Genomic DNA, 27,738 nt, shown 5'->3' on the forward strand with positions numbered 1-27,738 from the left:
ATGTTCATGTTTTAGGTTCAACTTTGAGAAAAATCTTCCTGCCTTAAGCATTGATATTAATTTGTTTATGTTGGGAAGTGGAAAATAGTCTGTAACCACACTTTGATTTAAGCTTCTTAAGTCTACACAGAATCTAAGTTTGACATCCACCTTCTGAGTGACGACTACTGGAGAAATGCAATTTGAGGCCTCCACAGGTTCTATTAAACCACTCTCCAACATCTCTTCCAGCAGTTTCTTTACCTCATCCCTTATCATTATGGGAACTCTTCTGTGTTTTACCAGAATTACTCCTTGTTTTAATTTTATCCTATTGATATAGCTTTTCAACTCTCTCATATAATTTCGGAAAAGCTCTCTGCCTCCCTGATGGCATATTGTGCCTCCCCGATGACAGCTTGCAGTGTAACTTCTACTACCATGATTTGATTGAGAGCACAGGGCATTATTATGATATGTAAATTAAATTGGTAAACCCATGCTAGAATTGGCAGACCCAATCCCGCCACATACACCTTACCCTTCATGCTCTTACCTCCGAATGCAATGTCTGCAAACACATAACCTCTAGTATAATTTTTTTCACCTTGATTCCCACCCAGGTTAACATCTTTGGGAAGCAATCTCACATTTAGCCATTCTGTCAAAAACAAGCTTTGGGGTCTAATAGTGTATAGGTACCCTGAATTAAGCATTAACTCAGCTTGTTTTCCCTGTATGAGAAATTCTGTCTTTGAACTACATTTCCTGCCAGGACAATTTTCCCCACCCTCAATACATTAGATCCTATCTACACCTTCACTCATGGCTTCAGGGATGACCTGACCCGCCAACAGCACTATTATCCCGTTTGGAGGATCACGACACATTCGGGCAAAATGTCCCTTTCATCCACATTTCCTACAATAATTTCCTATTGTCAAACAATTTTTTGCCTCTATGGTATGATTGTAGCTATCACATCTTCTGCATATTCTACATGATGACTTGTTGTTAACAACCCTTTTCAGGACTTGCCACTCCCGGAGCTAGCCACTACTGTTACCTCACTTATCATTGTGTCTTCTGGTGACACTTCACCCTTCACATCCCTCTTTTCCATTTCCCTCATGCAGTATTCAAATTCTTTCAAAATTTTTGCTGTTTCAATGGCATCTTTTAAAGTTCGATTTTTAGCGGTCCACAACCTATCCTGCATTTGTTTACTTCTGCACTGTACAACTAATCGGTCCTGAATCATTTTGTCTGTCATGGGTTCAAATATACATTTTATCAATAATTCATGTAATCTAATATAAAGTCATCAAGTGACTTTCCAGCTCGTTGTGGTTAGGATAAAACTTGTGCCTCCTCATGACTACATTTATACCCCTGGCAAGCCTCAGTTTTACCTTTTTCCATGTTTCTATGTATACATCTGTGTCAGGTTGACCCTCTTGCAATGGTAATGCCGGTAAATATTTAAAGATGTGTTGTCCCACTTTCCCTAAGGCATTCGATGATGTTGCCATTTTCCTGCCCATCCAATTCGTCAAGGTAATTGTCAAATATTTCCACCCACTCCCCCATTTAATTGCCAGATCTCCTGGTTGAACCAAGAATAGAAGTGACAGTGCTATCGATGAGACTTCCATAGTAGAGATGGTCAGCTATTTTATTGTTTGTTGCCAAACCAAGCAAGTGAACAGAAAGTGTTAAGGATTGGTTAAAAATAATCCTTAAGGGTACTTCCTCTAATCACTTTGTTAGTGAGGAACCACCGCTGGTCCCTACCGCCAACAAGACAGCAGGAGCTCTAGTGTGAAATCAAGGGTGCTTTACCGCAATGGCATGGTGTGCATTTGTTTCTCCGGGGATGATGGTGAGATTGTTGTCGGTCGCAGTGAGCACATGCAATGTGCCGAGACAAAGGGCTGTCAGCAGAGGATGACGGTGAGAATAGTGGTGGTCGGGGGTGAGTGCATGCAGTGCAAGGGGGCCCCGATGAATCATCACTGATGAGCACACGAACCTTATGCACACTACCCCTACCACAAGTTGCAGTGTCACACGGGGCTACGATGAATTGTAGGCATGAGCAGGGCCTGCAGCAACAGTGATTCAACTAGTTATGCGCTTGCAAAGCTCAAGGCCATTTTTGAGTAATGCTGACTTGGCATGTGTCCCTGAATGCTCAACACTGTCAATGGCACACTCTTCCTCAACTTGTCTACCACGCAGTTTTATTTAAACTACATTTACTTGAGTTGCTTCCTATGTCTTTTGTAAAACTGTTCAAGAACCTGCGCATTAAACGTATTTCCTCAGCGCACTTCACCTCACCTCACACTTCAATGTCCGTTTGCCTCTTGAAGCTCAGGCAATAATTGTTCCTTTCTTTGTGGCTCGTGCTTGTGATAGGTTGTTGCACCATCTGCTGGCGCAATATGGTGTTTGAGGCGTCCAATGTCGTTAATTTTTTGAGGGTTCAGAGGGAATCACGCTGCGACCTCAGTGGTTGTCAAGGAGGAACTGGCATCCTGATCGCCAAATATATGTTGTAGTGAATGACTCTAGAATGATATTGATCTATTCGTGCTCAGAGATCGAGTGTGACTTACCTCCTTGCCAGTTCTTGCTACTCACTGCGTGCTCACTAAAGGATACTTTGACCTTTGGAAGCCCCTCTTTAATTTGGAGGGTATGTCCAACCTGGCGCTAACAGTCCTGGCATATGCCTGGGTCACCCGTTGTGAGTCCTTTTACAGCCAAGAGGGACCTGCACCTCTTCCCATCAGCCCCAGAGAGAGGGGTGAACCACATTTTAGCTGGGAGGAGGTGAAAGATGACATTTTAGCCGGCCTCTCTTCAAAAGCTCAGGGCCTGGATGGGGTCGCCGGAGATATATTCAAACCCTGTCGAACTGCTGCGGCCCAAGGACCTATGCCTCCGTCATGGCATACATCAGTGATTGCCCCAATTATTTTAAAAAGGGAATAGAGGCGACCCTGCTTGTTACAGGCCCATATCCCTCGTAGATGCAGAAGTTAAAATCGTTAGCCGGGTCCTGCTGAATCGGTTAACAGCCTAGGGGGATGAGCACAGTATTCTTTCGGATTTACAAAGTGGATTTAGACCAGGGCGGGGGACAATAGAGCAGAACCTGAAATTATATTTGCTTATCAGCAAATATAAGAAAGCTAAAAAGGGAGCTATTCACTTGGTTTGCATGGACCTCACCATGGATTTTGACACTGCTGACAGAGCTTAACTCTAGACCAAGCTGGGGTCCATGGGGTTTGGGAAGTCACTGGTCACTTTTCTGCGTAATTTACACAAAGGACTTATGGCCGCTATGAGATAGGGCACCAATGGTGAGTGCATAACGCACTTTAAGCTGAGGCAGGGAGTCTCACAGGGCTGTAGACAAACACCTTTTCTTTTCATTGCATATATCAATTAGCTAGAGGTCTTTTTAACTGAGCTGTGCCTGGACGTCCCAATGATTGAGGGCAGACTTATGACTGAGTTGCTTTGTGTGGATGACACAGTTTTAACTGTGTGCACCACTAACGGCACGAAGCATCTATTGGATAGTTTTATCATCTTTAAGGATAGTCTGGATTTGAAGACTATTTTTTCCAAATCACATATTATGGTGATTGGTCCAAAGAGAGTTAAAACCAGAACACACATGGTTAACTACCATCAGATTAGTAGAATTGACAATTTTCGATATTTGGGTATTTTATTAGATTCTGAGCTGGAGCAGAACACTAACAACAACTTAGATTTTCAACAGAGTTCTGCATGACAGAGGATTTTTCTAGAAGCCTGGAACGCACCACTGATGGTTACAAAGCATAACGTATTCCCACAGTAAGCTTGGGTGCGAGATCTGGGGTTACATGACATTAACACTCGCCCAGGTTGCTGAAAATAAATTTTTAAGATGGGTGGTAAAGATCCCTCAAAGTACTCCCGTGGAGATTGCGCACAAGGAAGTGGGTTTGAGCTATATTTTAGATTTCGTTCAAATTCGCCCACTTCTGCAGTGGCTCGCAGTCTAGTTGAGAGTTGCATTATCCCTTAATAGACTTATTTTAAGGGATTGTATGGGTCTGGGTATTCGGAAATGTATACCTTGGCTGAATTATATCAAGTGCACTCTGACTGACGGTGGTAGACCCGAACTTTTCTTGATCCAGAATGTATTAGGAAAGCAGATAATTTGTGGGCTGAACATGCTTTTTTTTCCCAAGGCGTGTCCAAAAAGGGAAATTTAGTCCGAGTTCACTGACCCATTGTTAGATGGTCAAGCCTACAAGCATTATTGTTTTTTATCGGACTTTAGATATGTCTTGTTTTCTTAGAAGACGTTTGCCCTAGCTCAGATTGAATTTGTTTTCCCAGCTTATGTTTGGATGGTGCAAGATTTATGAGTCTCCTGTGTGTACCAGGGACTCAGTCTCTATTCCGGATACTTTGCATAGTTGTTGTTGTCCTAAATCCAATACACTGATATACAATTTTATCAGCCCGCTTTTTCTGCCGATCTATTTTAGTCAAGTGCGGCCTATTTTAAACTCAAGTCATTGAGGTGCTATGTTTCATCTGTGGTCTGTTTTAACATGTTTGCTTTTTGTATGCCATTATATACTTTTGTGATTTGCATCGTTCAGAGCGAATAAAGCGTTACTTGACTTGACGTCACTGCTTACATGCTGACAATGTAATCCCTAAACATTCTGATGTCATTTGAAGGACTACATTACAACAATTCTTCAGCACAGGATAACAAACCGGGTTGTTTCAATACTAGCATAGGGCCTTCTGATCCTTCACTTGAGATCCATGTGCCTAGGAAAATCTATCAATCTCATTGTGGGACCCCTTCGTTGTCTTACAGGTCTTTGACCTTTTACAATGATACTGATGGTGAAGATAATGATTCCTTTTGGTAAGCAACTGTTCATGTCGTCCCTGACCCTGGAAAACATTAATTTGAATCGACAAGTGTTTCCTTGGAAACACAGGTCATCGTCACACCACAACCCTGAAGAAGAACGTATACTGCCGACAGACTGGGCATTTGTAACAAACTCTAACGAAAATATGTACAGGGCAGTTTACAAGGTAAAAAGAAAAGACTTGCTGAAAAGCAAGTGTCAAACACTCATTTGTATGTCACACTGACTTTAAAAAAGTAGAATTTTCAATATTCACAAATCACACATGCTTATGAAAAGGTGAGTTAGGGTAGCATATATCATTTTCACCATTCACATGCATTGCTACTTTTTCAGGGCCACGGTGATAGCTTAAGAGAATCGCCAGTAAATGACGTGTTCACTTGAAAAAAGAAAAGAACATCAAAATGAAAACAGATGTCAAGAAAGAATAAACTTAAATCAATGCTCAGCCACCTCTTGCAATACTAACTTTAACTCCTGGGAGAGGGCAATATTATATTTAGGGCTTAAATTATAGCAGCTATTTTGAAAGAGCCAGCACTGACTGCATAAGTACTTCCATTTCACATGAGAAAACCAAATCGACAGTAACACAGAAACAAAACATTTACGTTAACCACTTTGTCATTCAGAATTTCACAAAATATCCTGTAGATGGCGGAATTGTTGTAGAAATGTTTTATGCGTCACAAAACGGTTTAATGTGTTTTAGTTTTGTGCAACAGTGATACAAAAGAGGTTGAACGGATGTTTTTTGGCTTAAGCAGGTTTGCTGAACATTTTTCATCATCTCTGGGCTACAGATGATGGCTAAATTGTTTGTACTTTCGCTATCCCAGTTCATTCTGTGCAGGACCTATATCCAGTGATTTACATGGATCAAAGCGAGGGCGGCTGGGGTGCTCACGCAACGCACAAGTGCAGAACAAAACATGGCTAAGAGTGCAGGGGGTATTTGTGATAGCACAGTGTGCCTACCCCGAGAAGCATGTGTGCTGCCGAGGAGACACAAACTCTAAGGACAGAATTCGAGATATACAAAATCCTATTTATGAAAATGTTCTTACTTACGGAGACTGCTGTACCTTCTATTATTAATGGCCATTTGTTGTGTGTTCTTGCCCATTAAGAACTTTACACATGGAATCTAGATGTATAATAAGGAATAACGGGAATGTTTTTCACCTCGGGGTGCTGGGTGACGTCAAATAGGCGATAGCGAAGCTCGAGTTCTCTTTGATGTCATTCATATCCTCGAGGTGAAAAACATCCCCTAAACACACTTTTTACCAATCTACAGTTTTAGATTTATGCCCCCCTCCCCCAAATCATTTGCTTCTGCTTTCAACTACCACAGGGCCAGAAGATTAATGGGGCAGCCATTAATGACCTCTCCTCTGTGACCCACATGCAAAAAGAAAATGCCATACCTGCCATTCTTAACCAACCCAGGCCACCTTCCCTGCCTTCATTCCCTCTCTTACAGCTGTGCTTTCAGTCAATGCAGGCAGGTAGAGCTGCACTGACCAGCCCCAGAGAGCCCTGTCAGCCTGGCCTGGAAGGCCTTCATGAGGTATCAACAGAGGGCAAAGAGTTTTGTTATCAACTGTTGCTATGTCATAGCAGCGAGTTATGAGATTTAGAATTTGGTGTAAACAATCATAAAATATAGAATTATTGAAGGGTAACTGTGAATCACTGGGATATTGTCCACAGAGAGGACCTGAGTGACATCAAATAGACAAAGAGAGGATGCCAATATGTTTAGATCCGCTGGCTGATCATCAGTGGAGCAGAGGACAAAAAAATGATTTAAATTCAGTGAGCAAGAAAGCACTTACACATACATGGAAGCAAGATTTGATAAACTGATGATAATTCACACAAAAAAAGCAATATGCTACACAGAAACACCTAAACGCAAATGAGAGGCCCTGATAAATGGAATTACACACCAATTAAAAGACATCAAGTAATTAGAGGGGACAATCAACAAGAGTTTATCAAGTGCACAATCATTCTGAATGAGACTGAGGTAATTTAGCAAACTGAGTGCCAGGGCCAAGTGGGCTCAGCAACAAGCAAACCTTCAAGTGGGCTCAGCTTGTCCTTGGCCAAGTGGGCTCGAGGCCAAAGAGAAAATTAAAAGTGTTCAGCCAGTTCCTAGTTGATTAGGAGAGGGGATCTAGGCAACATATGTTAACACTGTATTTGAAACCATTAGGTCAGGAGAAAGGTTAAAACTTAGTTGAGGGGCAAATGTCCCAAGTGAAGAGGTTATGTTGTGCTTCTCATTTCTACTTGACTGTCTGCCATAGTTAATGTCATTAAACACGTGTGCACGCGCACACACACGCACACAAACCCACACACACACACACCTACCCCCCCACCCACTTGTGTCAACCCCCTTCAGACAATCACTTGTCTGGCTCGGCCTCCTTTCGCTTGTTTAAGTCAGTTCTCTTCAGCCACAGCTGATTTGAAGTCTTTTCACATTTTACATCAGCCCACAGAAGTACTTTGAAATTATGCATTTAGCAAGGATGACTGCAAGAGTTATTTTTATCCCACACTGCATACACTTTTGCAACGAGATATCTATGAACAGTGTGGTATCTAAAGCTCTGTTCCCAAAATATTCCGAAGACAGTATGGCATTGAAAACAAGTCACACTGCCCCCACTTTTTGCCCTATTCCACTCATCTTTGGAATCCTTGATTTGTGAAGATGAAGGACGAGTGGAAAGGGTGAAATAGAGCCCCTCGTTGATCAAATCCCAAAACATCAGGGGTCGGCAAAGAAACTGACGTGGCTGAATCCTGGAGAGAGAGCTTTAGCGCCACTCGTGGAAATCAAACTAAGGTACTAACACGCATTATCAATGCAAAATACACTACAGCTGCTAAAGAAAATGTATCCATACCATCTAGCACAACAAGTGATTCAGAGTGGTCTCTACTCTAAAGAATATTGAACCTGAAATATTCAAGATTCTGCAAAATGATTGTAGGGAGGTATATTTCATACAAATATTTTTGGGTATGTGGGTGTCTAATTCCACCTACACTTGGCTCCACTCGTATCCACCACTCGTTTTGACTATCTGGACTCTCCATGCTTAACTTATGTCAACTGGTGCACTTTCTCATTCACATACATGTACTACAAATGAGGCACAAGTGAATATTTATGCAAATGACAAGAAGCACACTCCATCAATCCAGAGCCCTAAACAAAGCATCTTTTGGACCACTGGGTTCAATTTCCTCTCCGTTTCTGCTCCAAGAGCATCTGGGTGCTCCAGGTAAGAGTCACTCTGGGCCTAGCTCCACGGCCCTTTGCTTTTCAAGAGAGCACTGCCACATCTTTTTCTGCATGTTTTCATGAAGCCACAGAGCACATACTACAAAACACAGTTTACTTCCCTTGCAAAAGTGGTTGGTTATCCCTTCTGCTGGCTTTTGAGAGATCTCCAACAATGACTTTAGGCAACGCATCCCTTCTGTAAACATTTAAGGAACCCATTACATAGACCAGAGACACAATACCCTTTCTGCTTTCTTATGAAGGACCTTGGTAATTGCCTACACTACTGTACCCTGAGGGTACCACAACATCTATGTAAACTTTAGAGGGGACTTTAGCAGTGACCTGCAGCACTGCACTCAAGCTGCTCACTTCAATAGGACATCATCTAACAGCCTGAGCTGGTGCACGGATTCTGCTTCCTTCCAAGTGACCTATAGTGATGAGCTGAGGTGCTCCACATTTCTGCACTTGGCAGATTATGGGAGAATAAATCAATTAGTGCTGGGGGGGGCGGGGGGGGGGGGGTGTAGTGTTATCAGTATAAAGACAATGTAATTTTCATATGGAATCACCTTTCTGTAACATTAGCAAATGTGATGCTTTTGTTGTTTTGAATGAAATGTGGCAATATTACTTAGTGGAGTTACAAGTCAGATATATATTGAAGGCTAGTGGGCGATAACGTAAATGTGAACAAGCACTAAGATAAATGAGTGATGGTGCAAGCGCGCCCCAGGCAGACAAGCCCTCTATGGAACTGTGAATACCTAACGGGACACTCAAGATTTCCGAGTGAAAATCTGAATGTGCATGAAGGATTATTAAGTAATGTGGGAAGTGTTTACATTCAATTAGGATTAGTATGTGATGATTAATCTGAACGTGCATTAAGGATTACTGAGTGATGGGCTAAATATGGACATGTTGAATGGTGGCAATTCTCGATATACTGTGGGCATTCTTGGCACAATGGAGATCCTTCCCTCAAACCTTGGACTAGTTGGATTTCTTGACCTTATAAAGGAAAGTCTAATTGTATATTTTTGGCATTGAGATGAACGGTCCTGGTTAATACTTACACTGGCATAATTCTCGTAAATGTTTAGTTTTTTTTAATAACACATGTACCGCTGCTGTCAGAGTCCTCAGCCTCGGTATAATCTGCCTATATCCACTCATTAACTCAATCATACTAATTCACCCTGACGTCCATCGATGCATTAACTTATTACATCATTCATCCATCAAGTTACTCACTCAACCCATACTTAAGCATGCATTCATCCTCTCATCAATCCACACAAACTTGAAACCAACAGGGAATCACTTTCACTTATAAAACAGTAAGACCTACTGGCTCTGAAGTGCTTCTTTGGTAAACTGGAATGTCACAGCACTATTCCTTCCACTAGAACACATAACTGTCCATAAATAATTCAAGTATCAGGTCCTGGTGGAAGAATCCTAAATGTACAAGTACAATCTTTTAAAAAACAAGGTTTAAAAAAAAAAAAAAATGATCTTGAGCTCGTGTGTTTTGTCGGAATAAAATGGGCTCACAGGGCTTTCTACTCCACAGCTACACCACTGAACAAAGTATTCTTTTATGTTCGTAGTCATGTAACTACAGGGAGTGCAGAATTATTAGGCAAGTTGTATTTTTGAGGATTAATTTTATTATTGAACAACAACCATGTTCTCAATGAACCCAAAAAACTCATTAATATCAAAGCTGAATATTTTTGGAAGTAGTTTTTAGTTTGTTTTTAGTTTTAGCTATGTTAGGGGGATATCTGTGTGTGCAGGTGACTATTACTGTGCATAATTATTAGGCAACTTAACAAAAAAAAATATATATCCATTTCAATTATTTATTATTACCAGTGAAACCAATATAACATCTCAACATTCACAAATATAAATTTCTGACATTCAAAAACAAAACAAAAACAAATCAGTGACCAATATAGCCACCTTTCTTTGCAAGGACACTCAAAAGCCTGCCATCCATGGATTCTGTCAGTGTTTTGATCTGTTCACCATCAACATTGCGTGCAGCAGCAACCACAGCCTCCCAGACACTGTTCAGAGAGGTGTACTGTTTTCCCTCCTTGTAAATCTCACATTTGATGATGGACCACAGGTTCTCAATGGGGTTCAGATCAGGTGAACAAGGAGGCCATGTCATTAGATTTCCTTCTTTTGTACCCTTTCTTGCCAGCCACGCTGTGGAGTACTTGGACGCGTGTGATGGAGCATTGTCCTGCATGAAAATCATGTTTTTCTTGAAGGATGCAGACTTCTTCCTGTACCACTGCTTGAAGAAGGTGTCTTCCAGGAACTGGCAGTAGGACTGGGAGTTGAGCTTGACTCCATCCTCAACCCGAAAAGGCCCCACAAGCTCATCTTTGATGATACCAGCCCAAACCAGTACTCCACCTCCACCTTGCTGGCGTCTGAGTCGGACTGGAGCTCTCTGCCCTTTACCAATCCAGCCACGGGCCCATCCATCTGGCCCATCAAGACTCACTCTCATTTCATCAGTCCATAAAACCTTAGAAAAATCAGTCTTGAGATATTTCTTGGCCCAGTCTTGACGTTTCAGCTTGTGTGTCTTGTTCAGTGGTGGTCGTCTTTCAGCCTTTCTTACCTTGGCCATGTCTCTGAGTATTGCACACCTTGTGCTTTTGGGCACTCCAGTGATGTTGCAGCTCTGAAATATGGCCAAACTGGTGGCAAGTGGCATCGTGGCAGCTGCACGCTTGACTTTTCTCAGTTCATGGGCAGTTATTTTGCGCCTTGGTTTTTCCACACGCTTCTTGCGACCCTGTTGACTATTTTGAATGAAACGCTTGATTGTTCGATGATCACGCTTCAGAAGCTTTGCAATTTTAAGAGTGCTGCATCCCTCTGCATGATATCTCACTATTTTTGACTTTTCTGAGCCTGTCAAGTCCTTCTTTTGACCCATTTTGCCAAAGGAAAGGAAGTTGCCTAATAATTATGCACACCTGATATAGGGTGTTGATGTCATTAGACCACACCCCTTCTCATTACAGAGATGCACATCACCTAATATGCTTAATTGGTAGTAGGCTTTCGAGCCTATACAGCTTGGAGTAAGACAACATGCATAAAGAGGATGATGTGGTCAAAATACTCATTTGCCTAATAATTCTGCACTCCCTGTATGTTGATATACACTGAATGTTTCGGGCTGATGCTATATTCTATGTTTGTATGTATACATGTGGGAGTTTAGTATTTGTGTAGCACAGACCTAGTCAAAAGCAGCGGAGTGTTCTACAGTGTCGAGGACGAAGACACAGTAAACGAGTGATTGGAGAGATAGATGGTTCTGGAGAAAACGTGGACTGTTCCATAATATTGTTCCAAGGGGAGAGGTCCAGCAGTAAAGCATAATATCTAAATCTTTAATCACAGCAGGGAAAAGATCTAAGCATTGACACATCAAATTCCCACTAGGGTTTCAGTCTAATAATATTTTTAAAAGCTGCACTTCCTGAGCAGTGCGACTGGTTACATTACTGAAGCTTTTCAGCCAAAATTATTACACCCGCTTTAGAATGATCTAGAAGGTGAAAAGTCCACCTACCTGTCGCTTGTCGTCAGGGGCTTTAAGAAAAAGCGCGTTGATCACTGCAATTGTGTTTGTCTGAATTTCTTTATCAGTTCTGGGAAGGAATATGATGGTTGAAATCAGTAAAAGATTAAAAAATATATATCTGAAAAAAATAGCTTCCACCTCACGAGAAGTGTGGCTCAATGGTTAGAGCGGCAGACCCTGAAGCAGAGATCTGGCTCAAGACCAGGGTTCAAGTCCCGCTTTGGCAGGTCTTGGGCTCAATTCCCCTTGACCAGATAATTCTCGCCTCAGTGCCTAATCTAATTCATGGGTCCCACTCTGCAACTCTGGGCAATAGCTTGCTTAATCTCCACAACGGCCCCAACAGCGCTTGGATGCCTGGCTTCACCCTGGGGGTGCTCAGGAGTGGGCGCCTCACAGGGAAAAGCCAGGAGGGGTTCCATAGCGGTATGAGTACAGCGCCTTGAGACCCTAACGGGTGAGTAGTGCGCTATACAAGTGCTAATTTACATTTACATTTACACAGAACAAAGAGTTTTTTGAAAAAGAAGCGAAGGCAAGATGGATTCGATCAGTCCATTTTGCAGAGCAGTGCAGCATCTTCTTACAGACGGTCAGCACAAGCCAACCGTGAACAGCATCAGCGCGGCCCTGAAATCCAGGTCTTGAAAATAAAGCTGCGATGGGCAGCAAAATCATTAAGCACCCTAGAATTTGACATATTACGCTGTGCAAAGTTTGAAATCAATGCAAACATTTTTAATTTCGGACATTGAGTGAAATGTAATATTTTCACAGCCAGAGTGGTAGCAATTCTCTTGGCCTACCTCCTGTAGGGACATTTGTTTTTAAACTTACCCTGAAATCGTCCAAACTTTTGTCCCTCATCAGGCAGGCTATCCCATTCTTGAGTTACTCACTAAGCAATGGACGTATGAATGTCCCTTGCAAATAAAACTAGGCCCAGGCAAAGTGCCCATTACGCTGGTGTACTCTCGAATACTTTTGCATTATGCTGGTTACTTGGAATTCCCAAAATTGAGCTCTTAGGCGACGTTGCTAACTATGTGACATTTGTGGTGAAAGTTTAGTGCAAGTGAACAACGTGAACTACCAGAATGCAAGTGGTTGCTGTTTGTGGCCCTTGTAATTTTTGAGAGTTTTTTTTTTTAACTATTTTTATTTTAGCTTGAAATGTGTCCTAGTGTCCTAAACGGAACTGAGGATGCATTTCACGCTAAAATATAGCACCAAATGCCAGTTTCCCATTTTGCGTAATTACATTGACTAGTAACACCTTATTTGGGAATATATATATATATATATATAGAGAGAGAGAGTCCATCAAACGGTTCACCTTGTGGCGCACAAATTCACAGGTGCACACCATTCCTGTACCATTTCCAAAACAAACAATTGCCAAGCAAATTGACTCGTTGCACTCCAGGAGATTGTATTGCTTTATCCAGAAGAGTACTTTAAATGGTACCACCACCAACGCGTTTTGATCTCACGGTCTTGCTCAGTTTGGCAATGCTTGTTTTGGATATATATATATATATATATATATATATATATATATATATGTAAAAATATATAGATGCACACACAAATACACAATCACACACAGCATCAGCTAGAATGAGCAATGTACTTGAACTAAACCATTTACACATTGTCTTTGGTGTACCACCTTCATCTTATTGGGTATTTAGAAGTGTACGCTCTCATATATGATCCCCTTTTCAGTAGGGTGTCCGCCTTCAGTACTTACCCTTGTAGATGAGGGATGAGTTGGCCGATGGTGATCTCCTGTGCAACTTTCTGGTACAGGTCATGGCTGTTCAGCACCATAGACTCGAGGATTGCCAAGGACCGTTGTAAAATTTGACTGTCATTCGCAGATTTGTTCACAAAGCTTGCAATCTGTAAAATGAGATGTTCAGAAACACAGTTACAACCTTTCATGCTGCGGCATGATCAGCAGGAAAGAATCAAGCAGATTACTTGGCCTCATATCTGTTTACTTTCTCAATAAAAACATCATGCTGGTGTAAGGTGGACCAACGTCAATGATTAAATATTCACCTTGTACACTACATCATCAGCTATGGGTACACAAGCTGATCCTCTAAGCAAGGTACAAAAAGCAACTGTTGGTAATGCCAATATGGTTTCCATCACCACTCGCAGTCGTCTGGCAGCCATTCTGGCCACAGCAGACTTCAAGTCATTCTCTTCTACTGTTTTCACAGCTTTAGACACCTTTCCACGCCATCTAGTAACTGCTGAATGCCATAGCCTCATATCTAACCAAGGCCGGCTGCGATCATTCATGAGCAATCGAGTGGGGTGGATGAAACTGGAATCGAACCCAAGAGCATCCCGCTAAATTTTAGCACCCAAACTTCACTTTCTTCCTGATTTTCAGTGGGCCAATATAGGGGGAGGTATTTTTGCACCCACTCTGGGTGAAGCATTAAGCCACCATGAAAAATACCTCATATTCCTAGTCTTTAATCAGAAAATGGGGAGTTGCAAGCAAAAGTACGTACTAAAATCCTGCAGAGTTTTCGTGCACCTTTTCCCTGATGATTTGACAGGTAGACCTCACAACATTTGACAGAGGATACCAACAGCGTGGGCAGCAGAGGTCGGTGTTTTAAGAGCTAAGAGTCATGAAGTGCCCTTTCGCAGTCTGTTTTCCAAACCTCCGGAAGCACTGTTAAGAAGGCCGTGGTGTGTTCTTGCAGGGCTATGTATAGCCAGGTGATAAGGTGCCAACCCCTACCCATTTCAAGGAGCTTTTGCGTTACACCATGGTTTTGTGGTTCTTGTCCTGTGATATTCCAGTGGATGCAACAAGTCAGGATTAATTATTTTAGGACAAGAAACTACCCCTTATAAATGTTACCCAATTCTATGTGCTGCTTGACAGGGTGTACATTCCCCTCAAGGTAGAAGCCCCCAAGGGTTTATTTGGCCCCCATCTGGCAATATTTACATTTTGCATCTGTGAAATATTCTTGGTGCTTGGCCTTGAGAGGTATGGAAGGGACATATGGAACAATGTGCTTGGTGAGCTGAACTCTTGAGTTGATGCATTACAAGCTACAGTCATAAGCTGTGACGACATGCCACCTGTCCTGAACTTGAGAAGGCGGAGCAAGACCTCCGGTGAGAGTGGACCCTGGCCCAAGCAGGTGTCTTTGAGAGATCTGCCAGACAGAAAGCTAGATACCCACTGCAGTTGGGCAGTAAGATAATATTACTGAAAGGATGAGTTGCCCAGTCCTCCCCGACTGGCTGGCAGTTGGAGTTTAGCATGCGCCAGCCGCTACACCAAATCCGGTCCCCCAGCATGATATCAAGACTACAACAGAATTTCCTGGGAAGGAAGACTGGAATATTCACAACGTAATGCAACTGCGAGGATCACAATCATTCCAGATAAGATTATCTGACCTGTGGTAGCTAAGGAAGCCCCTTTCAGAAGTGAATCTGGGCACTCAGGGCAACTTATGCTCTAACAAGTTTACCCTCATACAAGTCACACTCCAAGCGGTAGATCCAGACCCAAAGGTACTGAAACATTGTTCCCTCCTAGGGAATGGCACCAACTCTGAGATAGATGAATAGTACAGGGGCTCATAGTCGGAGTGGAAATGCACACGTTTTATTCCAGCTAAGCCACAGGCCAGCCACGCTGCCAAAAGTTGTGCAGAGTTGTACGTATGGAGTCAAGCCCTATGCAAACAATCTTGAGACAGAGCAGCATGTCATCCACATATAAAAAGCCTGCATGTGTCACATCGTCAAGAACATGCCTCTTCTTTTCATAGCCACACAGCTAGGGACCCCACTGCAAGTGTAAAGAGCAAAGGAGGCAGTTGACAGCCCTGCCTAGTGCATTTACAGTGAAGGACATAGCTGGCAGAGGTGGTTCTGGTTAAGCATATTGAACGGTTTCTCAAATTCAAGCACAAGACAGGCCGAGTGCAGAAATAGGGAAGGAGCTCTGTCCAGGATATGAAGGAATCTGTGAAGTGTTCCGCCCAGGGACAAGTCCAATCAGTCAGAATGTATTACTTGTGCTGTTATGCATTTGTGCTGCATTATTGCACACTAACGTTGTGGCCTGATACAGTAATTGTTGGGTTTAGATAGACAAAAGAACAGTAAAAGACCATAGAAAATGAATACGAGTTGGAACAACGCATGCTGGAACCATGCATGCCAAAACAACGTGGTCGGAACAACGACAGCGTTGTTACCACGAATGCCTTAACGATTTTTTGTTGTAAAGGCATTCCTGGTAAAGGCATGCGCAGTTCCAGCATGCGTTGCTCCGACTCCTATTGGTTTTCTAAGGTCTTTTACTGCGTGGACTCCCCCACCTCCCCACCCCTAAAACAATTGTACCCCAACCCCCACCTCTAAAAACAATTCTACCACTACCTCAACCCACACCCCTAAAACTAACGCGACATCAATCCCCCTAAATCTAAAAATACCCTGAACCCCTAAAACCTAAACTACCCTGACACCCCACCCCTAAAAATAAAAAATACCCCAACCCCCACCCCGCCCCTAAAACTACTGCGACTCCCACCCCTGCCCCTAAAACTACCATGACCCTCCCACCCTGCCCATAAACCTAAACTACCCCACCCCTAAAACTACCACATCCCCACCCCTCTAAAACCTAAACTACCCGACCCCCCCGCCCTGCCCCTAAAAACAAAAAATACAGTGACCCCCACCCCTAAAACTACTGTGACCCTCCATCCCCCCTAAAACCTAAACTACCCCAACTCACCGTCCTCACCTCTACCGTGACCCCTTACCCCATAAAACCTAAACTACCCCAACCCCCCAAACCCCTAAAAACTAAATACCCTGACACCCCCATAAACTACAGCAACCTCCCACCACCGCCCCTAAAACTACCACGACCCCCCCACCCCGCCCCTAAAACTAAAAATACCCTGACACCCCACCCCGCCCCTAAAACTACCGTGACCCCCCACCCCGCCCCTAAAACTAAAAATGCCCCGACCTCCAACCCCTGCCCCTAAGACGGCTCCAGCCCCACTTACCTGATCGCGTCCTCCGACAAAGCTGACTCCCTTCTTCTGTCCCTTAACCACGCATGTGCTTTGTTCAGCACATGCGTAGTTAAGGCACAGAACGACGAAGTCGTGGTTAACGAAAGCGTTATTCCGCTTTCATTGTTCACAACTTCGTTGTTCGGGATTTGTGGTTGGGGATGTTTCCCATAGAAAAAAGTTTTTTTGGGACCGGGATATTTTGGCGGGCTACATTCACTTAATCATTTGAGCCAGTGGTTGCAGGTGGGACCTACTGTCACTACCTATTAGGGACCGGTACTCACTTTTCATCAGCAGACTTTGATGTCGAGCAAGAGAAAAAAAAAAAAAAAACACAAAGTGGGGAAACAAAGAGGTAGGGAAAGGTGTAAAAACAGCGACAAAGGGAGAAAGCAGAGATGAATAAGAACCTGCAAGAGTGAAGAGATAGGGTGGGGTCTGATGTTGGATAAAAGAGGCATCAGGTAGGATCTCGACAACTCAGCCCTGGTAGTCGGCACCCAGATCTTTCTTAGCATCGGCTGCAGGCATCAAAGCAGAACTTCAGGCTTCAGCACTCTTTCTATTACAAATTAAGCACTAGCTAGTGAAAACATGGGACAGATATTAGAGAGATCATAAGCATGTAAAAGTATGCTAACACACCCGCTGCAAAGCAGTTTTGAGTCACCCATAACTCCAAGCCTCTGGAATACTCTTATTGACTCCGTGGAGAGGAGCGGGGCCACCTCCAGGTGGTTGGTCAGTCAGATATAATTGTTGGAGTGTACTTGGAATAATAGTAAATCATGCTGGGATCAAAATTTTGCAAAGCAGAGATGGCTTTTGGACATTCAAGCCTCTAGGACTAATAGAGGGGATGAATGTCATTACACTCTTAATGAAGATCCAACAAAATCTGGCTATCACCTGTGTACATTTGTTAGCCAATCCAATCCTATTCGAAAAAATAAATTCCTCAGTATCCTGTATGTCTGCTTCGAAAACGAGCAACACTTCCATCTGAAAGCCAGTTACTGAAACCAGAACTGTTTCTGGGCGAACGGCATCAATTTGCAAGATGAATTTTAAAGGCCATGCTAAAAAAATATGATGTCATATTGAGATTTGAGCCTTTGTTGTAGTTTCAAGATATTTGATAGTGATATTTTACTAACTTGCAGAAAGCGGAATTGAACAGAAACGTGCACGAAAGCCAACTCTTACCGAAATCCTTAAAGACTACAAATAGCTAACTTTACAAACCTGATCCCTGGAAGGATTCTGGGGGATTTCTGCTGTAAATGTCCCCTCAAGCCAGTCCCCCCTGCCACTCCAGAAAAAAAAAAACCTTCAAAGAATTTTTCGGTGCGGCTTAATAACACAGCTGTCTGCAGACTGATTAGACGATTTCTCAAATATGCAGATTAAGCTTTGGCTCCGCTCAGAAGCACGGGACTCTCTCGCCTTTTGGCATTGTCTATTTGGTGTATCATTCTGACTTCCAGAAAATACTTCCGTTGAAATGCATTACGGACTATTTTACATTTACATTCAACTATCACTGTCACGTTCAATTCCTTATCGCATATGTGCATTAATACAAAAAGCAACCGTTTTGTGATCCCCCAACCCTCTCATCAAGTATTAGCGAATCTAATGCACCATGCTTTAGAGTGTGAACCATTTGTGCATGCAACGCATGCGAAAAACATTTATGAATGCCTGTGTTTGCATGCACTGGCACATCAAAGCCAGACCTATTGGGCTTTGCATATCCTTGTTTTAAGAGCGTGGAGTTTACGAAAAGTGCAAAACTTTTTTAAACTGTACATCATGCTTTATGTTCACATGCAAAGAACAATAAGAAAAGAAAACACACCTACCTTTTTAACGAATGCCACGGAGAACGTGTCCCACGACACAATGCCATGATCCATTAACTCCACAAATGCAGTCAGTGTAAAGGACAACATGTCTCCAAAGCTGGAATACACAAAAAATATCATGCATCTGCAGTGGCGGCACACGAGAGCAGGGTGCGTTTCAACTGGCTACAGAGACGATTCTTAAGAAAGCAAAGGCCGCGTGATGACGACACTCATTGCGCCTGCACACAAATAGGTAGTATGTGGCTAGCCTGACAACAAGACAATGGGGGTTATTACAACTTTGGAGGAGATGTTAATCCGTCCCAAAAGTGACTATGATGGGATGGCATCCTGGGCCATGAGGTTACAGACCGGGATTGAGACAAGTTAATGGCTTACCCTAAGATTATCTATCGCAACACCAGACAAATATATAAACTTAAATCTCTTACACATGACCTACCTCACACCGCACAGACTACAGGTTATCTACAGGGGCGAGCCCTGGGAGTGCCGTTCACTTAATGCAGATTTCCAACACATGATGTAAGGATGCCCGATATTTCAGACATTTTGGGCTGCAGTATTACTCCACCTTCACACGGCAGTGGAGCACCCTCTTCCTTGCACAGTGGACACAGGCCTCCTGGGTGGATTCCCAAGGCCCAAAGATGTGCAGGGTCGGCACTAGATTTCTGGACTTAGTGCTTGCATTGGCTAGGCATAGGGTGGCACTGGCATGTAAGTCTAAGACAGGACCAGTAGTGGAAACATGGGCTGGGGATGTCACTACAGTGCTAGAGCTGAAGAAACTATATTACGCAAGGAAGATGCCCGGGGAGTCCGGAGTTGTCCTATGATGGCACAGTGGGCAGAGGTTCTGGAGAACTGGAATCACCCTGAAGTAGACACTGGATCTGAATGGAGCGGCTTGGACAATAGTACGGATGTGGAAGATGGGAGTGGAGATGGGCTGAGTGAAGCGAGAGATGGTCCTCCAGGCAAATAGGTCCACCGGTCCTTGTGTAGGACGCAGTACGTTGTAGGTGTGTCACAGGCATGTAGCAGATTGTGCTAAAAAAGACACCACCATTCACCCATGCAGGCCAGTAAAACCCATACCCAGACCACTCTGACATGCTGTCACTGTTGATGCCTGCTTGCACTCCACCCCCCCTACCAACCATAATACCTAGGAACCACCTCCCCAGAGACTCTCTTCCTTACCCCTTTTTCTTTTTTTTCTCCTCTTGTTGTTTTCATAGTTAGTTGGATATTGGCGGTATATCCCCAAACTCCAATGTACTATTGGTTTAAGCCTGAAGTCCACCTAACACTATGACGTATGCAACTATCTGGGGCATATTGCAACACTAAACTGCGTGCAGGCTTGGATCAGATGGAACCCCATACTTGACAGTGTTCAGCTCATCTCTAGAGATAAAATGGTGGGAAATATGAATGCATACGATGACTGGGCAGTGGACGAATACTGAAAGAGGAAAGAATAACTCCCAAATGATGTTAATGGATTTATTTCTCTGAAGGAGCAGTGCTCTTCCTATATTGAGAGGATGATGACCAATGGTGCGTGATAATGTTGTATTGTTTAAAATGTGAATAAAAATATGCTTGTGTATATACACATACACATATAATATATTTTATAAGTTGATACATTTCTTATAGACCATTTGGCTGTTCTACTTAAGGCTGCATCCACTTCTTTATCTCGATGAAGACCATTTGATATGCTCTAATGTACAGGGTTCAAAATATTGGCTTATTTCATATATTGGACTATACTGAAATTGAGCTGTTCGGTCCACTTTAATAGCTTTCCTGATCCCAATGTGATAGCTAATATTTTTAAGTATATTGTACATACTACACAAAAGACCATACTATTATATGTGCATTTTTGCTTTCACCACGTGCACTGGGCTTTTTCACTTTCACCATTCGCACTTAGCTGCATCACTATCGATTGGAAGCATCTTCTGTTTCAGTTAATATTTATGTCTATGTAATTTTGAAGTGCATGTCTGCATTTCAGCACATTGGCTAACGTCTATTACTGACTTCAATACCATAAAGTGGTTGCACGTTTCTTCAATCTAGTCTTTCTACAATCCCTAGCACACATATTTTTGCTATTAAATAGGTAATACAGTATTTTATACCTACAACTGAAACAGTATCTGAATAATAGTGAATCCGACTGAAACTTTTATAGCTGGAGCATTCTCTTTGGTCACAGAGTATCACACACTCATCTATTATCAGTGGCTTCTAAATGAGCAGAACTGCGACAAACTCTATTCACATCTGCACACCCTGGAGGAATGTGTAAAGGAGCAAATGGAGAAAGTACCTCAATGAGTGAACCAACAACACTTGGGCCACTTTGATTTTGGTCAACGGTGGTATCTCAGACTATAGGTTAAGCATAGTATGTGCAAATCCTAATCAGTCAATATCAAGCAGAAAAAGGACACCCCCAAGAGTAGGCAAAGCACCAAAGCGGATTAAGGAAACCAAGGTACAATGCAAAGTATTAGATCCCCTAACAATGCAAGTGCACTGATTGATGGTAAGAACCAACTTTGGCCAGTCCTCAACATAGAAAAAAGTCCTCTGTAGAGAGATAAAGTATGTCACCTTTAACATGTGCTGAAAACAGTAAGAAAGAAACTAATGAAGGTTGTGTTACCTTGCGCATGCGTACACTGTACATTAAATAATAATCCTCTAGCATAAAAACAACATAGCTGGGCCCACCTTCCATTTAGTCTTAGCTTGTACAGCAGTGACCCACTCACTGATAGAGAAGCTGGTGAAGCCCCATCTGCACAGAGGTTCTGGTTTTTGCTCAAGAACCTCATCCGAGTCTCCTCTGTGCCACCACGCTAATAAGAAACAGGCGCAGGAGATAATAGGGTGTGTGACTGGCGGTCTACCTAGACGTTGCGGTCACTTGGCAGTATTTCCCCCAACACCCATTTGGATTTTGGTCCTCACCTAGTAGAGCCCACCCGGGCTTCTTTCATGCATTAGCACACAATCTTTACAGGGCTTCCACTTGTTCCTTGTCTGGATCAATAACCTACACCACGAAGGTTCAATCTTCATGTAGAGTGAGACTAGTAGTCCCAAAAGACAATGTAGCTAACATCTCCACCAGATCAGAAATTTGGGATCTGAACAGACACAGTACTGCCCACAGAAAGTAACTGGCAAAGTCAAGTGCATTTTTTATTTTCGCTCCAGTTCTAATTCTGGTTAACCTTCAAGCAGAACTGCATAGTGGACCCTTTAGTAGGACTCCAGCAACTGCATGCTGACAGGAGGGCAATTTGTCACCTTTTTTATGGCATATTCTGACAATTTCTCACATTTACCGGTCATCACTTGCTTTCATAATGCGAAATTTGTCTCCTCTGAATAACATATATAGTGGAGGTTTCTCAAGCGCACAAAATATTTTCTTGCAAATCGAACTATTTGGGCTACATTATGCATCAGGCTTTAAATGGTGTGTAATTGCACTATGTTCTGACCTTTTATGCAACATTATTCACAAGAACAGAAAATACTCCATAACCCCTGTGGAAGCTCCCACTAAATCTTAAATCTTTCATCTATTAAACAAACGGTTTTAAAAAACTGCTCATTATTTTTTAGGGTCGAGCCTGCGTAGCATGAGCATGCATATCGCTTGCGAGACGCTATAGTAGTTAGAAAAGGACTCGGAGCCCCGCCCTTGTCACTTCAGTGTCTTTTATTGGTTTGTGGGCTTGCCTTTTAAAATCTGCTTGTTTTCATTAGTGGAAGGCATGCATACGGCATGCATTTTCCAGTGGTTAGCCCTCCTCGAGCGCAGTGACCAAGTACTGAAAACATACAAGGCTCGCTGTTTTCTGTCCAATTTGTGGACTACTTTTTCTCTTTTTTTGCAGTGCGATCTCGCTGGTTTTTTTTCCATTTCATGAGGCAAGAAAAGTCCGGTTGGGCGTTTACAACTGCTAATAGCTCTAACTCTGAGAAATGCAAGACCCGTTGCATTGCAAATGTTTGTTTAATTTTGTTGCAAGAATTATTGCTCTAGAATTAGGACACACTGCTGTAATCTTTATCACCCAACAAAGCAGTACATTCTAGAAGTTGGCCAATGAACGTGTACCATCCAGTCTAGTGGGTGCGCCTTATGTCAAACAGATTTATCATCAGGGAGTAAATATAACATTTCTAAACTTGAGATTATGAATGGTACAATATCACATTTTGTATTAGTTTGCCTGTTTGCAACAGTACACATTTTGTGAAGCCCGTACAATATGAAATGAGTTGTGGTTTACCCTAGAATCCCCGCTACACGTGTGATCACTTTAGATAGTCTCTTGAATACTGAGGATCCCACAGGCACAAATAAAGCACAAGCTCAGAGGGTGATTTCAAGCAGAGAGGAAATGAAAATGTGAATTTCATGCCAGTTTATTTAGAATCAGTATGTGCATGAGCAAATAGGAAAAGTAAGCTTAGTTTGTGGACCGAGAGCAGACATGCAAATTAAAGAGGAAGTGCACAAAGCGGCGATGCAATCAGATCCTTACCAGGGCTTCATTATCTTCTGCAATTTCTGATAGCGTCTGCAAAAATTTAAAAACTTTCATGTGAGGATACACTTTTGAGAGCATCGGTAGTACACAGGCACAAACCTTTAACTGCATCCAGACATTGCCTTTCCAGTGCCCGGGAGTTAAAGCACTGATATATTTCATTTGAAAAGGTTCTGATATTTTAGGCCAATCTAACAACCTTAAAGGATTGTGCAAGGCAGGGAGTCTTGTCTGAGGCATTAGGTACATATACAAGTTCTATAATTCGTCTTAAACGGCCTTCTTTGTATAGCAGGGGCTAACTTATCTAAAGGACCTGGGCAATTAAAGTTTGGTAAGGCTACACACAAAATAAACAAAAACATGTTACTTACCTGTAGCAATAGTTTTGCATCTTGATAGCTGTTGTAGATTCACATGCTACTCAATATCTGGTCATCTACTGGTTGGATCCCCAATCCATATTTTTTATTCTAAGTAAAAATTACTTTTGACTTTAGGCCTGTCTGTTATACGAGGTAGCCATGTACGCCAATGCCATGCATGCCTTGATCATCTTTTATTCATCTTGATATGTTGACCTCCCTGGCTCAGGATTTTAGCTGTCCTTCCTATATCGTTTGGAGGGACATTTCACAGAACAAATTGCCGTACTATGAGTCATAGGGCAATGCCTATGATTTTTGTAAAAGTAATAATTTTTTGGGATTCACAAAAAAACGAACATTTACATATAGACATAATGTACATTTACAGGAGTATGTTTATGTCCCCTAAACTCTACACCTGCGAATCATCTCCAAGCCATACCAACTAAGTAAATGTGCATTTGTCTGTTTGTGCCGAATTTTCCCACATGGAAAACATTTTTGATGTGACTCTTGTTCTGAGAGAAGAGGACACAAAACCTCCCCATTGGGCTACTTGGGGCTCCCCTCACCGATAACACAGGTGACCAATATGCTAAGAATACATAACAATACTTGAAAGTCTCCTCCATTCCAGACATCCAATGCTTCTAAACACTGCCTGAATTTCATCTGTATCTGGATGTCTAGCACCTACCTGAAATTCCACCTCATCAAGCAAGAAATAGTGTAAAAATGACTCAATGACATGATCCTTGACTGTGTCAGACCCCAACTTTCTCCCAACATCAAGTCACATGGATTCACACAGGACACCAACCTCACTCTTAAGAACACATAAACAAGACAGCAAGCGGTGACAACAAAAGTCTCCCTGCTGAAGAAAGTGAAAATGCTTCTCTCAGAAATCAAATTCTGAACTGGTGTGCAAGCCTTCTCACTTCTGTATCGGGATGAGGTGAAAATGCCATTCTGTTGCAACACATCCCAGACTATACATTAACCCTTACACATCCCAGCTTGTCTCGTGAGAGTGGTGACGAAAAAGGATTACATCACCCAGTCCTAATGGAACTTCACTGGCTTCCCTTGCAGGCTAGCACCAGGTCATTTGCAAAGCCACCACAACCTCCACCTATCTGGCTGATAAGCTCACTATCTCTGGTGACTTTTGGCACACCTACATCCAGGATACCATTAGACTGGAGATGTCTAGAAGTGTAAAAAAGAAAACAAAACAAGGCAACAGACCGTTTTCCATCTACACACCCAGGATCTGAAACAACATCCCTGTACCCATAAGGACCATCCCTGCTCAAATTCAAGAAAGAGTTGAATATATAATTTTTTATAAAGAATGCCACATTATTACATTGTACCAGTCCACAATCCAGCTACCTCTTGTATCATAGACTGACTGCACCCTTGCCTTTGACCCTGTTAACCACTCCGTTGCCTCGGTCTATGCAGTTCTACTTACACATATACATACATGCCATAAGTCTTCTTGCCATACACATTCTGACAATATGGGAAGTTTGGGACCCTTTTCCACCCTAACAACAGAGTTATTCCATATTTTCACATTACATTTTCTGAGTAATAAGTTTAGAAAAATCCAACAGCACAGTTGGTGGTGCTCCCAACATTCCATTGTCCATCCAATGACGACCACCCTCGAGTATTTCTTCTTCCATATAAATACTAAACTGATGACAATTGAAAAGGAAACAACTTGGTGGATTTACCACAGTGTAACTATTCAGCATCTGCAACTATTCACGAGATGTGCTCTCCTGTGGACATAAAACATTTTCTGCACCCATGTTCTACTTGGGGGCACTAAAGTTTCTGGGACCAAGGCAATAAAGTGTGGTTGCATGTGATTCTACAAGAGACATCAAGCGAAAATACCATTGTGATAGGCAAGTAACTTGTTTATTGAAACCTGTGTCCTTTTAACACTGCCATATCTGGTAATTTACCCCTTGTAGGAAGAATCTTTATTTATTCACTTGCATTGTCATGAACACAAAGTAGCATCTTATTTCAGAGCGAGGAGGGGGTAGAGGTTGGTCCTTCTTTAAATAAGATCCTAACCACTGTTAGAGAGACCTTCGCATCTTGTACTAAATCTGAATAAAGATAACGAAGACCATTGATACACCTATCAAATCCTTTTCTGTCACCTGATTGCATGGCTTAATCAAGTAAACAGTTTATTATGCTAATTCTGATGTAGAAATTGCTGCACGTTCTACAGAATTTCCAAAGGACAGAAACATCGGATTAAGGGCCTGATTACGACTTTGGCAGATGGGATACTCTGTCACAAAAGTGACGGATATCCCACCCACTGTATTACAAGTTCCATTATATCCTATGGAACTTGTAAAACTGGGGGATATCTGTCACGTTTGTGATGGAGTATCCCATCTGACAGGGTCGTATTCAGGCCCTAAATGATTAGGTCTGTGTCCTCTCTTAACTATCCAATATCTGCTTCCTTTTGGGTCTCTGATATATGCAATCTCTTTTGGTTAATATAGTATAAAAGAAAATAAATGCAAGAAACTGTCCACTTTAAATGAAAAATTGCAACCACCTTTGGTAAGTATTGTGGATGTGGTATTAGAAACAGTTTTTTATGAAACACTCTTAAAGATTTACACACACAAAGCTCGACCATTCCTGACCCAAACTCACTCTACATGTAAAATTGCCTGCCGCCAGAAAGACAATCGGCTTTTTAAAAAAAATTTTTTTACATGTTTTCATTTGACTCCTTAGGTAATTGAGCAAGCAGAACACTCTCCCTTCCATGCAGGAGCACTCATCATGTGAAAGGCCTTTTTCAATTTTCCAGTTCCCCCTGAACGGCCTTTGCCAAGTCATTGTTTGGTGCCTTTCTTGTAAGCGGCCATTGCTATCAAATGATTTGCAAGTCAGAGATACATAAGTACTAAGTCTAAAAGATATGACAAAATTTCCTGATATCACCACGTGACAGTAGACTTTCCAGAAAACGTCTCACACATCTTTTCTAGGTTTTTATATATCACTCTCTTGTTGAAGATTTCAATGTCATGGTCAAAATGTATAAGAATATAAGGGGTGCGCTGAAGTTGGTGATCTTAGGAGCCATGGTGCTTAATTCCGTCTGTTCAAACTGTAATCAAGGATGGAGACCCCCTCATCTCTGATCAAAAGTCTACTGGTATTAACAGAATTTGAACCTGAACTTGTGCTACCACACTAATTACAGAGACCCAAATCAATGAATACCTTCTCACACATAGCTCTGTGAAGCTGTTGTGCTCCTAAACTTTAGACCAGGGAGCTCATGGCAAATACTCTTTGAATCTCTTCCCACCCATGCAGGTATGCACAAGTTGCTACACTGTGACCTGCAAAGGAAGGGGCATCTCAAGGTCAGCTAATAACCTTTTCAAAATATTCATATCAGTAACCTCTACTAGGGTGGTGAGAGGAAGGAAGGGGTGAAAGGAGGAGCACAAAGTGAACTTGATTTAGAGTTTGGCTGACTGGGTACGCCATCACAAACCATATCTGCCAGACCGACAGTCCGCCCACTTTATTTAGAGCCAGGGAGACCATCATGTTTCTGCTGGTGGCACTCCCACTGGCTCTGCCGCTGGGAACCTTACACCGACAGCCTGATAGACTTAAGGCCATCAGTATAAGTACATCAGACCGTCCCTCCTATTTAGAGTTATTTAGAATGAATGGCCTGATGCAATTTTGTTCTCTGCTTGTGACCATCAGGAAAAGCCTGGCGATCCCAAATAGAAAAAAAAATGACCACCACACCCTGGAAGGCTGGAAGGAAACCTGTAGGGTGTCAAGCTCATAAGACTCATGTTTTACAAAAACAAACGCCTGTCTTGGGAGTTTGTA

The 27,738-nt window shown here is 42.4% G+C and overlaps 1 protein-coding gene across 3 annotated transcripts in view; it reads right to left on the reverse strand.

Annotated features, from left to right (window-relative positions):
• The window catches only part of ELMO1 (engulfment and cell motility 1), a 1,154,836-nt gene that overhangs the window by 762,882 nt on the left and 364,216 nt on the right, over positions 1 to 27,738 (reverse strand). For all 3 annotated transcript variants that reach the window (XM_069215589.1, XM_069215618.1, XM_069215598.1), the window contains 4 exons: positions 23,447 to 23,482; positions 18,849 to 18,948; positions 13,647 to 13,798; positions 11,882 to 11,960 (listed from right to left, as the gene is read on the reverse strand). In XM_069215589.1, the coding sequence (XP_069071690.1) occupies positions 11,882 to 11,960; positions 13,647 to 13,798; positions 18,849 to 18,948; positions 23,447 to 23,482 (367 nt within the window). The remainder of the gene's footprint in view (positions 1 to 11,881; positions 11,961 to 13,646; positions 13,799 to 18,848; positions 18,949 to 23,446; positions 23,483 to 27,738) is intronic.

The sequence above is a fragment of the Pleurodeles waltl genome, chromosome 2_1 (genome assembly GCF_031143425.1).
Source record: "Pleurodeles waltl isolate 20211129_DDA chromosome 2_1, aPleWal1.hap1.20221129, whole genome shotgun sequence".
Lineage (NCBI taxonomy): Eukaryota > Metazoa > Chordata > Amphibia > Caudata > Salamandridae > Pleurodeles > Pleurodeles waltl.